Source organism: Telmatherina bonti, assembly GCF_933228915.1.
Source record: "Telmatherina bonti genome assembly, chromosome: 15".
NCBI lineage: Eukaryota > Metazoa > Chordata > Actinopteri > Atheriniformes > Telmatherinidae > Telmatherina > Telmatherina bonti.
Genome location: NC_136613.1, coordinates 10,502,095 through 10,516,852, shown reverse-complemented (window position 1 = coordinate 10,516,852; position 14,758 = coordinate 10,502,095). Strand labels below are relative to the sequence as shown.

Genomic DNA, 14,758 nt, shown 5'->3' with positions numbered 1-14,758 from the left:
TAAATCTCACCATCACATGTAATGTTGTTAAAAAAGGTTTTGCTAATTTCACTTGTATTATTTCTATGAACTCGGGTTAATTAAACCTGGTAGACCCCTTCACATGTTAAAGACACAGTGGCTGAGTGATACATTGAGCAAGTCACATGCAGCTATCATACAGCACAGAGATCTTTAAAACATCTGATTCATGTTTTAACACATTTTCCCTTTCTATACATGAAAAAAAATAGAAAGCTTTGATAAAATATGAGTACACTGAGTAATTTTTCTGTTAATTTTAACAGTGATGACACCTCTGACTATGACGCACAGCCTACAGAATGTTTTATTTGCTTTAAAAGATCGTTTCTCAAACGGTATCAGCCTGTATTAGATTATTCTATCAATAATGTGTCTGAAAACACAGCAGGAACAGTTTGCCTTCTTGCTCTCCGCACGAGGAGTCAGACAGGCAGACGGGAGAGAAAAAGCCAATCAATCAGGACCTCCGAGAGGAAAAGGGGAAGGGGCATAAGTGTGTTTATGGACACTTCAGGAGCTTCATCCTGTTATCAGTCACAGTGTAGTTGTGCATGTGTGGTTGTAAAGACTCTCTGCCAGAGTTTTTTTGTTTTGTGCATTTGTGTTTGTGTGTGTTGTGTTGTCGTCACATTAGTCAGTGCTCATATTCAAAGCATCCACAGGGCGCTTTCTGTTGGTTGCTATCGCTACCAGCAGAGCCTTATCAGCCCTGCAGGGGTTAAAGGTGGAGAGGTCAAAGCCTTCAGTCCACCACAGGTCAGGATTAGTGGATGCTCAACCCAGAATGAAAAAAAAAAAACTGTGTATCTACACAAGCATGATTGCAAAAAGAGCTTCCTCTGCTGACAGCAAACATCTCAGCACCAACAGTCTAAAGGTCATAGATCATCCAGCAGCGAGAGCTGGGCATGGATGCAGCTCACATGAGTGCAGAAAGCAAAGTCTTGTAATTCTCCAGTATGGCTAAAAGTCCTGATCTCAGGTCAGAAGAAAAATGTTGTCTGTGTTTCATGTTTACATTTAGCATGTGAAAAAAAATGGCATCTGTTTTTTGCTCACAAAACAAAACTGAAATAAAACCCCACAGATAAAGAATCAGTTGAAAGCAGATGATGAGGGAGATGTATGACAACTTGTGCAGGGCTGGAAGAGGAAAGCTGATTGGATGAACAGCTCAGCTGTAATTTTCCCCACTTCTGGCTTTACTGACTGTGTAAAAACAGGCAAGATGCAGTCTGGATTTTATTAAAAAGGCGGGGATTTGGGTGTGTGGTTGAGTGTGCGTGTCTTAATTGAACTAGATGGCACTTCTCGCTTGTGCAGCGCCAGAAATAAACCAGGATCTACAGTACAAAACTTTTTTTTTCCTCTTTATTTTCTGGCCACAATTATCCTGCCTTAATTTAAGGACACATGCGCAAACACCGTCTCTTGACACACAACTCCACTGAGCTAACTTACACACACTTTCAGTCACAAAACTGTGTTAGTTGCACACAGAAACACACAACAAGCTGTCTTCCATTCTGCATTTGGAGAACGTCTGTTGATATTTTTAACTGGACTGCAGAGGAGTGAACCCTGATTCTCTTTTTTTGTTGTTGTAGCAGCACATTCAGTCATGTGCTCTGTCAAAACAAAGTGGGAGAGAAACGTGCAGCTGCAGTCGGGAGCCAAATGTAGATAGGACTTTTGGCCTGGTGCCCTGAAAAAACAACCATCCTGCTGTGTCAACATCTGGGGGAGTGTAGCGTGTTTTACTGTATGTATGACAAACACCTGCCTCCTCGCTGATATGCCCCGCGTACGCTGAAGTAATGTTAGTGTTTGAAACTCCAAACAGAAGAGATTTCTTTGACGTAATTGAGGGACTTACACATCTTATGTTGATCAGTTATTTTACACCAAAACAAGAAAATCTCCATTTCATAAACAAAAATTGTTTTTATTAGAAAAAACATTCATGGTCAAGTGAAAGCATTTATAAGCGCTACAACATGCAGTTTGAGTATAAGTGCAATGCAGAGTCACAATGTTGCAGCCAGAATGAGGTATTAGATCATCTTAGATCACATCTAAAGATGATCTACACATTTCTATTTTACTTTATTCTTATATATGCACAGTAAAGCTGATGTCTGCTGCTGTGAGCAGCAGTGCATTTGACAAGAATAAAAGTATTAATAGTCTCTTAAAGAGAATAACATTATTTGAGAAATGTAATGTTAACAGTAAAGACTCCTGAGCAGACAGAAAAATAGCATTGTTTAATAGAATCATGGCCCTTTTTTTAAAGAATCGTTGGTGTGAACAGAAAATCAGCAATGTCCTACACAGTAAAAGTTTTACAACATTTTTTTTTTTTTTACAAAACTTAATGAACATGCTTAAGTATAAAAACTTTAAGTTGGCCTCGATGTGGTTTTTATGCTAAATAACTGTTTTCCAGGCTACAGCATGTTTCTCTCATCTGTCTGTCAAAAACCAGCTGATCTGAACCAGCTGATTAATGGGTTGCTATGGTGACGCTGGCAACAAAGTGATATTACAGTGATTGAACTCATTAAACTGCATGTGCATATATATATATATATATATATATATATATCATCTATCTATCTATGTATATATATATATATATATATATATATATATATATATATATATATATATATATATATATATATATATATCATCTATCTATCTATGTATCTATATATATATATATATATATATATATATATATATATATATATATATATACATATATACATATATATATATATATATATACATATATATATATATATATATACATATATATATATATATATATATATATATATATATATATATATATATATATATATATATATATATATATATATATATATATATATATACAAATATATATATGCAGCATATATACATGCATACTGCATGTATGAAAATAATGCACAATAGTTGGCATTAGTATTATCCATGATATAAACTGTTTTAAAGCACAACACGGAAAACACCACAACGTGCAGTATTCCTTACATGATGTTTACCCATAAAAAGTATGATAAGAAATATTGAGCAAGTCATGAAAAGAGCTCAAACCAATCAGGACATGGACATCTGAGGACATTAAGGATATGAAATTCCAATGAGGGTCTTTTGTAGATTGGCTTTGGTTCCCACAGATGCCATCTGATCCAGTTAGTTTAAAGACTGATCCGTCACTGGAAAATTTCAAAAGTAACATCCACATATAGGAGGGGTTTTTTTCAGCATGATATTGACCTTGCCAGCTGTTTTAATGTTACAGTGGGCGAGTGTCTCTCTCTCTATACATAAAAAGCAAAAAAAGCAGTAATGTTTTTTCATACAGCAATACTGTAATCAAATCAAATCATGAGGATAAACAAAAAGACAATTTAATGTCATTTTTTGACATTCTTTTCTGGTTCATCAGGGACAATTGTGTCTTTTTGAAACAAAAAATCTGTGCGAAAATGGAGGAAGATAAAAGAACTACCAGGAAGCAAGGCTGCACATTACTGAATTGTAATTATTTTAAAATGTTTCTGTTTTCGCACGCTGGCACAATGAAAATCAGGCCGGAGTTGCATTATTTACAAAAGGCTGCAGGCGTTTGGCCCGATTGCTTTATTACTGGGCTGGGTGGAGAAACATGGTTACTTCCCTTTAAAAAGTCTGACTCATGTCTCCTTGAAACAAACTTTCAGAACTGAAAAAGCACCACAGAGTGAGACAACTGAAAAGAAGTCATGCCACTTCCAGCACATCTCAGCTCATCATGGCCAACCTGACAAAGTATCAGCTGCTTGAAGGGTTCCTGATTTCCATTAAGACAAACATCAAAGTGTATGTGTGTTCACTTTATACCACATTTAGTGTTTATTAAAACTTGTTCACACAAGTGTGAAGCTGTGAAGACATGCAGTGTGGAAGGTTTGATAAGATTCTTATGAGATAATTCGACCTGGTTGGGGTCTATTTATTGTAGTTGGAGCAGTTTGTGGTTATTTTTCTTGTCAGTTTGTAAGGAAAACATTTGAGTCATGATTGATGCTATTTACTCTTCCCATTTATCTATGACCCAAGTCACCGCTTGAGCAGCCGACTGGTCTCCTGTTTTGTTCAGTTGTAATGATGAATGAGAGGTAAAATGCACCACTTCCTTTGCTGCATCAGCAGTAATCATTTCCCAGGAAAGACCTTCCAGGTGGCGATTGTTCATAACTGAAAATAAAACAGATTCAGTAATGATTGTGTTATTTCACTTTCTAATGAAAAGAAAGAATTTGGCAACAACTTTTACAAGAAGCTGAGTGGCCTTAAGTGCCTTTTTTGCTGCTGGTAAGTACACAATTGGCTTGTGTCAATAAGCTTTGTTGCTTTTTTTTTTTTGGCAAGTCAAAACATTATGACCTTCCTGGTTGAATGTCCTGTTTGTCCTTTGTGAGCCACTAATGCAGCTTTGATACACTAAAGCCGATTCTCACACTCTCACAATAGCGCAGGTAATTGTTGCTGTTTTGGAAGTGATCCGATCTAGTTGTTTGGCCACAGTTACACATAAAGTTGCCCCGTCTTGTATCTAACGAACAAGAACTGAATGTTCGCATCATTTATTGGGTTGCTGGTCTTGAATGTTCTTTGTAATTTGATTCACTTTCTTCTGGAGCTCATCCAACCTGCTTGCATCATCATCATCATCAGCAGCAGCAGCATTATGAATGTCAAATGAAAGGAAATGCCTCCCCATTGTGTTGTATTTCTTTCATAAAACTGACCATCTTTGCTGCCAGGAAGTAACAGTAAATCCCCTCCCAACAGCAAAGTCTTCAGCACTTTTAGGATCAGTAAAACAGACAAACAAACTAATAAACAGATTAAACTGAAACTGTTGTGTTGTGCAGACAAAACCGGTGTTTTATTAGGACTTTCGGAACAAGAAAGGGAAAGATAATCATGCAAAGAAGACGAATAGACACTTCAGCTGATTTCCTGGCAGTTCGCCTTCACGAGACACACACACACATACACACACACTTAGAGGTAAAATGTAAGCACTCACAGAAGTCATTAAAGCCTTTGTTGCCATAACAGAACTCCAGCTACCTTGGAAAAGAAAATGTGGCATCATATAAAGAATCATGGGTTAAAATTAGCTCTGAGCGGTTCATCATCTCTGTGTTTTCTTTGTTTCTCTGTAACCTTCAAACTATCTCTCTGCCATGTAGTTTCTCACCAAGTAGCTCTTCTTCTTCTTCCTTACCAACAAGCAGAAATCCAAAACCTTGTCTCGGTCATCTTAAATGTGGTCTTTTTAATGGCAGTATTGACATTTGAAAGTGTGTTTAGTTCAGAAACATATGGGTTTATATATGTAGGGTTTAAATAAAATATATTTAAAAAAAGAAATTTGATTTACACTTCATGTCTTTGAGCATAGATTTTAAATCTCCTTTTCTTCTCTCTGCAGCAGAACTGCAACCAACTCTTTATGGAAGCTATCAGCGCTCTGTGATGCCTTTCTGTCTGTACAACAATTAGCTGTAAGATTTATGTGCAGTGAACATCTTTAACCAGCAACCACAACTCATATCCAGCCACCGAATCTCTGTGCTTCTGCGGCTGTGCGCCTCACTAGGGTGCAACATTTTGCTGCAAGTGCAGGAGATAAAGCTGTTATCTGACTCACGGAAAGCTTCTGCTGGACAAGATTGGTGCAGTGATGATTAGTGGCACAATACATCTGATGTTATCAAGCCGGCATGAAGCTGCTTTGAAACAGGAAGCAGAGCAACAAAACATGCAGAACTCATCTTCGCATTGATACGCGAAGAGATTTTATTGTTTATAACCTGAATGTCTGCAAATCCTCAGCTCAACAAGCTTGTTCAAGAAGTAATTTTAACAAAAAACTATGGTGATAAATTGTTTTAATAATAATTTAGATGTGGAAAGGAAGTCTCAAAACAGACAAGGCAGTTTATTGTCCATGTAATCATGAAACAAATGTTTCCCATTTAATAAATAACACAATAAAGTTTGATCGTCATCATCAGAGCTGATTTACCTTCAATAGCTGCCACTATATCACACATTTGAGAAACTTGATTGTCTTGCTAATATTGTAGCTCTGTTTAAGAATAAATAACAACACCACACTCCAAATTCTTTAAAGATCTTTAAAAGTTTGTAAAATCCTGCCACCTGAAGCTGACCTAAATCCCATTCTCCTATAAAAGGCATTTTTCTAGCTACATCCCGCTGCACGCTCCTCCAAGCAATAAAATATATCACGATCCATTTTTCCCCTTCAGTTTTTCCTCTGTATCCCATCCCAGAGATTTCCAGTCCTAGATAGTGCTCAGGTTTAGTGATGAATCACTCTCTCCGTTGTGTCAGAGATCTTTTTTTCCTTCTTATTTGGGTCTGTTTTTGTCTGGTGTCACCCCATACACATCTCCTCGCTGGCTCTTTTACCCCGTATATCATTTTCATCTCATAACTCAGGTAATATTATATCTTTTTTATTCTGTCTGCATATCCTGCTCATGTGTGCGAAGTGATAAAAATAGACCTGCACAAGTTTTTACACTGGATCACCATCAAAAACCTACAACAATAAGCCAATGTAATGACCATATTACTACACGGATAGCTTAGGAATGCACACTGCTAAGGAGCATGTGCACACACAAACACATGCACACAAATGTACTCACACACTACAACAACAAAGGGTAAAGCCCACTCCAGTCTTCCATCTCCTCTAATGCTCTGGATATCATCAGGAGAAGCCCATCTGCTGCAGAGTTCCCAGGAGAGCGGGATGTGGTGATACCACAGTGGTTGTGTTTGACGGCGTTGCCGTAGCAACGCAAAGAAACACTTTTCACATTCCTTTGTCACTTTTTTCCTTTTCAGTAGTATCTGTGGCATTTTAACTGCGAGGCGAATGGTCACACGAGACGCTGCAAACTCAAAGTGAAGAGAGAACAAAAACCTTTCTCAGTTTTCCACCTGTTCTGTCCAGAAGCATGTCTTGGTTTTTTTGTTGCACATCCTTATCAGCACAACACAATCTGAGAGTAAATTTGCAAATAGTTTGCAAATTTTCTAACTAAAAGGCACCAAAATGGATAAGGAGATGTTCAAAGTGCTTAGTACAGTACTCTATATGTGGCTGGAGTCTGTGCATATTCCTGAAACAGCAAGAACTGCTTTCATTTGCATTATTAGTGTGCATAAGGTGCAAAATCTCTACACTACAGAGGCCTGAACTCACAGTGAAAGATGTTTATCACTCACATTTATGTCATGCTTGTATCGCTGAAAGGCACAGTAATCCTCCAGTGACGATAAGCCACTTGCTGTGTTTCTAAAAATGCAAACCACTAATGAGCCAAAGACTCATTTTTCTCTGCCTGCATCCTATGGTTCTCTTTAGAAGTCTGTTAATCAAGCCTTATTATATCCTTCTGTTTTTTATTCTGTACATCATAAAGTGTTTTTTATTTGTAATCAGATAATTACTGTGGCACAAAATCAAGTCAAACAGAGAACAGTTGCAATATCAGCCTGATCAAGCAATCTTGTAATTAAACATCGGTTTAGATTTAATAAAGACTCGTGCTTTAAAACGCTGTTTTCAGCATTATTGAGGACATGGCAGTAGAGGGAGCTATCTTTTCCACTGTAGTTGTAAAAGTTTTCAGAGCGGCCAAAACCTGCCAAATAGCATCTCATCAAAAACCTTATCCTCTTCTCTCCTCTCGTCTCGCCTCTTTTTTCAGCTTTCATCCTTTCTTTCTAACTAGCCAACACCTTTCTGTCACCCTTTCTCCCCCTCCTCCTTCTCCTACATCTCGCCAACCTGGGAATGCAGAATCAATGGGGCGTAATCCCTCCTCTTACAGCCAGCATAATACCTACTGCCGCCACCTCGATGTCTCACACTTCACAACCAGCCGTGTCACGAAGTCTGTCTGAAGCCAAGTAGAGGTAATGCAACCTGACATTGAATCCTTTGCTCTTGTTGTCTCTGGGGAAGCAAAGCTCCGATGATGACATGTGAAGTGGCCACAGCGAGGCCACCCATTGCACGGGGGAAGCCGGGAGAAATTCCAATAATAAAAACACCCTAGCTGACTGCAAAACAAGCTAAATCTTGGCTCTGACTTGGATTGAACAGTGTGCAATTACTGACATCTTTCTGTTTGATCCAAATGGTGAAATTCCCTCCAGCTATGGAGAAGAAACTACTGAGGTGCAAGTGTTGAAGTTTTGCTTGTGTCAAAGAAAAGCTTAAAGCTTGACAAGCCAAATTTTCTTGTTCTGTTGGCAGATAATTTACCTTATTTTCAGCAACATTTACCTCATTTTTGTATATTTTTTCTTGTTCTTTAAGGCTGAGTTTTTGCAGTGTAAAGGGTCTAAATCCAATCAAACTGCAAGCAATATGACAACATCAAGCCTTAAGTTACGAGTCAAACAAGGAAAGTTTCAATAAAATCAGATCTAACACTTTCAGTCTCAAGTTCGATTTTTTTACAGCAGATTGTTCGTCTTAAGGCAGAGCTAAATGAAAGGCAGCTTCCATGCTTGCCTGCCTTTCATATATATATTATTATTTGCTCTTTTTTCAGGTCAAATTCTGACACTTGAATGTTTTTGAGCTCACGTTTCAAGTCTTTGGGGAGTGAAGTCCTCCGTAGGTCAAGCCTTAGAGCTCTCAAGTTCATGTCAAGTCTTAAGTGTTCATTTTTTGTCTCTTTTGGTCTGTGTCTCAGGTCTGAACTCTGCTCAAGCCATGCCCAGACTGAAAGCTGTTCATAGCCGTCCGTCTCACGTTCACATGTCAGGCAAGATGCATTCCTGCATCTATAAATCCAGATGTCATCCCTAGTGGTGCAAAGACTCACCTTTTCCTTGTTCTTCACGCTAAAAATGGACCAAACATGTGTTAATAATTCAAGTTTACTGTAGTGCTGATGCTAAAAATACAAGATCAAATGCATTCCCGGCCTTCTTCATACCAGCACTGAGGTTTTACCTCTGTAAGGTCTGACCTCTCAGTTTGAAACATTGCGAGTTGATCTTTTAGTTTCTCAATTTGTTCGGCCTTTAGAGGACTTGGGTGGGATTCTCCTTCAAATAGGAACACTCTAAAGAGATAAAGAACCCATTCCCCAGAGGAATCTTTCACGCACACACATCTGCGCTTCTATGTTTGTGGGAATACTAACCCTCGTTGACATAATTCCTTCGCTAGACTTTACCGACCTGCCTTTATCTACCCCGGATTTTACCTTCAAGCTAAACTCGCCTCAAAAGTTCATTTTAAGAAACGCTTTTTTAGTCATCTTAAGAATTAATCAATCACGTGAGAATAATTGCATACTTTCATATAGCATGGCTGCCAACCCCGCTGAACCCTCTTACTCACACTCGCAGGGCTGAATGTATACACAGGCACATTCCTAAATGCATATACAGTGCATCAATATGGCTGGATTTGTTATGACTTGGGCCGCAGTAATGATATACTTGAAAGAGTCAGGAGATAACTTTAATGATACACTCAGCTTCAGGGCTCCCGGACTTCAGGCTCTTAACTCCGTGCGTGTGTTTGTGTGCGTTTGTGTGCATGTTGGTGATAGTTAATGCCGGATCAGACACAAACAGACCCTCCAAACCCCGTTGACCGCTGAATTACGTAGCTGTTGTCGTGCTCTTGTGCTCCAGATGCAGAAATGTGTCTGCTTTAAAGCACACATTCTATCATCTGGTTAAATGTGTTATTCCTTCTTCATTTTTGCACATATTTAACCTCAAGAAGTGTCTTAGAGGGCAGTGATGGCTTTCTCAGTATGGAAAAGTAGAGAAAAATCAGCAGGGGTGCTGATCTAGCAGTCACCCAGAAAAAAGCCCAAAGAAGAGCAAATCATTGCCATTTGATCAACTGACCGGTTTATGACGTCAGATTCAGCTTATTCAGCTAAATTTCATCAGCGATCCACTGCAGAACAAGGTGATGACGCACAGACATGAATAAAACACAGTTTAAAACATAAAATAAGTATAAAATAAGTAAGAAATTCTGATATAAAAGTGAAATAAATGAAACAAGATAATCAGGAATAGTTAGGTAATATTGCATACATGAATGAAGAGTTTTTGCAAGGTTTCTGAAATATTTACTGTGCAGCGATGCTGTATAAAATGACTATATTTGAGGTATGAGTTTCTTAATTCAGCAAAAGTTTGCTCAACTGTGGCTCCTGTTCTGGTCATGTCTTTGCTGAGCTCACCTGCCAGAATTCCTCCTTGTTTTTCTAAAACTGCTCCGACAGCTGCAAGTAAGAAACTGACTCATTCCAGTTTCCTCATAAGACTGAAAAGTTTTCCTGTAATTTCTCAACCTCTCCAACATCTTTGTGTCCTACCAGTGTTGTGATACATCCATTCATGCACAGCTTCCTTTCTAAAATATTGTTATCAGCTGTTGCTAACAGTACATTATAATCTATATCATGTTTTTTTGTTTTGTACATTGTAAGTAATCGTCTTATGAATTTAGTCTGTGGTTGAATATCTCGCCGTTATGAGAATTACCATGTGGTCATGCTGCACGTGTCATTATTTTAAAAGGTCAGCACCATAGATTTGATGAAATCAAGCAAAAATTACTTGGGAAATTGGTATTTAATAACTTTTTGTTGCAAAAAAACTTGTAAAAATAGCAGTTTTAAAGAAATAGTAGCTAACTCAGTGCCTGTTGTTGAAATCTTCAGTTTGAAAAACGGTTATTACTTTACAATACTGGACACAAAATTTGCTTTGTTACTAGAGAAAGCCTGAAGGTGAATCAGGAACTAAAGGGTATTAACCAGTGTTTACTGGTTGCCATGAAGACCAGTCGTTTCCAAATAAGCTCAGACATTGCTGTCACCAGTAAGTACTGGTTAAGTATATATTAGTCACTGACTTGTTCCTTCCTGGGTTTCCTAAAAACTAGCCAGCAGGTCCCAAATAAGCTTGAACTTTGTAGTCACCAGTAAGTACTGGTTCATTACCCATTAGATTCACCTCTGAGGCATTCCCTAAAGAAGCAAAGTTTGTGTCCAGTATTGTAAAGTGTGACCGAATAAAAACTAACCAAAGTAAATCACTCAGTTTTTAAATAACACTGTGGATCAATGCACACCGCCATGACAGTGATTAAGAATGTTCCTCAAAGCAAATTCATTTTTACAGTCTGCAAGCTGAATTGCATAGAGTTTATTCCGAAAACGAATATTTTTGTTTTGCTGTAATAGCCGCCTTGTGTGGGCATTTTTCTGGACAAAGAGCAGGCGTTCACACTGCACCGAAAAGCAGCATTCCTCTCAGCCAGTCCAGTCTCACGTGATTTCACCGGACTTCACTCGCATTTCAGCATCCAACCAGCACAAATTGTATGTGTATGCAGAAAGCACAATGACTGACAAAAAGACTAAGCAAAGACACATTTTCAGCTTTTTAGAAAGGAAATGAAAGTTTTTAGAAATTTACTCTACAGAAACTCTTCTTTGGAGCAAACTGCATACGCTGATGAGCTGCTGCTGATGCTGCTGACACTGACGTTCAAATCGCTTCTCTGTCTGCCGCACAATACTTCACATCCCTTCCATTTTGCACTTAAAATGAGGCAATCCAGTGTCTTCCTTCTGCAGCGTGATGCAATGCAGAGCTGGCCAGGCAGGTATTGTTCAACATGCAGCTGATGATTTGGTTAAGAAGGTTGAATAAAGCTGGTCAGATGACTTAATGCAGTCAGGTGACTGTGTTGCTGTAAAGTTTCTCTGACATTGCTATCAATACTTCCAATGACTCCAACATTAAATCCAATAACAACACAGAAAGGCTTTGGTAGTCACTTTGTAAAAAGATCCAGGGTTACAAATGAAGAGAAATTGGATAAAAGGTTCAAAATAACCAGAGCTGACCAAAAACAGGCTTCAGTTTTACCTTCACAAGAACACCCCTCCAACTAAAATCATGCAGCACTGCATGCTGATAGTCGAGCACTGAGTTGTTACAATAAACAGCTTCCATAAATAACTGTCAACTAATGTATTTCTAATAGGGACAAACTACAAGAAGCACTCCTTGAGTGACTGTCAATATGCTTTAGCTTTATAGAAGCATATCCTCCTCTATTTACGCTTTTGAAGGCCCTGAGGATGAATTTGCCAAAGAGAATGCAGGACAAAGAGAATAATGTCCTTACACCAAAGGCATTTGCTTTAACTTTGGAATTCCAGTGTCATTAGCTCAAATGACGCCGAAAAGGTCTGTGCTTTCAACTGCAAGTCGTGCAGCATGAAGACACGTTACAGAATCACATCACTACCAAAAGCTACAACCTGCATTGTGAGTTTTTAAAAGAGCAGAAGTGAGAAACCCGTAGAAAAGATGTCTGGCTCAGGCCAAGCCTCAGCAGAAGTTTAGGCATCTGGCAACACAGCCCAGCTCCGTCTTTTTCCAATCACGTCCAGATCTGGTTTGGTCTGCTGGCTTTAACTGAAGCACAGAGAAGTGGTTGTAATAACGACTGAACTTATCCGTCTAAATGCTACCTACATTAGTTGCACTTTATTGAATTGCAGAGTTTCCCATCAGCAGAAAACACACACCATGAGTCCAAGATTACAAAAACAAAGTGCTTTTGATCTGTGTTTCAACATGTGGTTAACAGTACATGGTTTTACTTTTATACCTGCCTCGGAAAAGAAAGATTTAACTTCTGCTTTGATGGAAGCTACGGTGCAAATATTTTAGTACAAGCACTACAGTAACTTGTATGTCAAGTTAACTTAAAACTCCTTTAAATAACTCAGTATTTATTGTATCTGCACTTAAATCATGTTTTGATTTTCTGTGATACTGTCGGCACTAATATTTCAAAACTCTTTGATTGTTTCTGAAATGCAGCAAGTCAGCACAATAAAACTTATTTTGGTGTATTTCTGTGATATTTGTGGAATATTCTTCCCATTATGCAGTCTGGTTTCTGCAGCTCTCAGTTCTAAAGTCAGCCTGGAAGTCTTAAACATGATGGATGTTGATTTTTGTGTACGCTGTCTCAACCTACAGGTCAAACTTTTTTAACATTTTAGAGAGGAAAGAAGAAAACGTACTTTGATGCTGTGGAACTCCACACAGCTCCCAGCTCTGCTCCTGGCAGCGTCCACTTGCTCGTCCTCCATCCCAACTAACATCTCCAGGTCAGAAAACCTTTGTCCTCCTTCTGGCATCATGGGTCTGCACTGACAGTCTGAAGCAGCTAAACTGACATCCGCTCAATCTAACACTCCGACTCCTGCCTCCTCCCTCTTTAAGTTCAGTTTCTTCCTTACTCTTTATCTCCTCCTCTTCTTCTCAGGTCTCAGGTTCAGAAACTCATGTGCACCAGCAGCGTTGCAGCTCCATGAAGGACTAAATGGTATCGCAAACTTTACTTCAACAAACAAGAAATAAGAGATTTTCATAAATGAAATCTCCGTTTAGGTTTCTGTCAGTGTCTCTGTTCCTGTCTGGCTGGCAGGCTGTTTGGTTCTGTCCAGTTGGTCATCCCCACCACATTCCCATTCATTCCATGCCCAGACAAGCCCGTCTGGTTCCATTGGCTAGTCAGGTGGAAAGGGGCAAACAGGGGGAGGGGCTGAGGGAGGAAATATGGAGGGGGAGGTAGAGGAGAAGGAGATGAAGGGGGGGGTAAACCAAGTCCTCCAAACTGTCGCACGGGTAAGGAGCAGAAGGAAGTACATGGTCAGGGAGCTAATCTGTAACAAACTGCATGTGATGGGAAGAATTTCTTTTTCTTTTTCTTTTCTGATTGGGTTGATTTCCAGTACCTTTCCTGTCCTGGTGGGGTCAATCAGAGAATGGAGGGGGGGGAGCAAAGACATCAACAGCTCAATATAAGCCTCTCTGTGCGTCCTGAGATTTAACGGAGCGGCGGTCTTAGACGGGGAAATCCTTCCAGCAGAGAAGATGCTGAATAGCAAATAGGAAAACAAAGAAAACAAAAACATGTCAGATGTTGAAAGAGAAAGCACACAGCAAACTAGACTGAAACTATTCACTCTGTGTGGGGTAGTGCAGTCCAGTTCACCTCCACTACTACCCTTTTCCATTCTAATACACTGTGCTAAAGTGAGAATAGGATCCATTGTAAAGAGCTATCTGGCCGCTCACACTAACACACACACACATGCACATGCACACGACTTAATAGGGAGAGGGAGTTTGTATGTGTATAAACATCCACTGCATTCCCCCGTCTCTCGGGGTTAAGTATTTAGTTGTCCGTGATTAAGATTAAAGTAAATACCTCATGGAAAGATTATGTCACTGAAGATCCAAAATCAGAGTTTAAACGTGCGGATGTGTGTTTTTGTTACAGAGTTTACGGGGAGTTTATCTTTTATTCCACATGTCATCTTCTGTATGAATGTGTTTTGTTTCTTTGGAGATTTGTTACAGGAAGTGAATACACAGGCCAGTTAAAACAACACAAGCCTGCGCTGCGTTGTCAAGTCCAGCACTTTGTATGAACGCTTTGCGTTAAATGTTTACATGTCTGCGCTATTAGCACAAACACATGCTTACATATGGAATAGTTACTGAGACTTCTGAGGCAATTAGCTTTTTTTTCTTTTTTTTT

General features: G+C 39.0%; 1 protein-coding gene across 1 annotated transcript in view; it reads right to left on the bottom strand.

The window, feature by feature from the left end:
- The window catches only part of arhgap20 (Rho GTPase activating protein 20), a gene marked incomplete at its 5' end in the record, with an annotated part of 55,479 nt that extends 42,133 nt beyond the window's left edge, over window positions 1-13,346 (bottom strand). The window contains one exon of the mRNA XM_079254825.1: window positions 13,230-13,346. Coding sequence (XP_079110951.1) covers window positions 13,230-13,346 — 117 coding nt within the window. The remainder of the gene's footprint in view (window positions 1-13,229) is intronic.
- Between the last annotated feature and the right edge of the window lie 1,412 nt (window positions 13,347-14,758).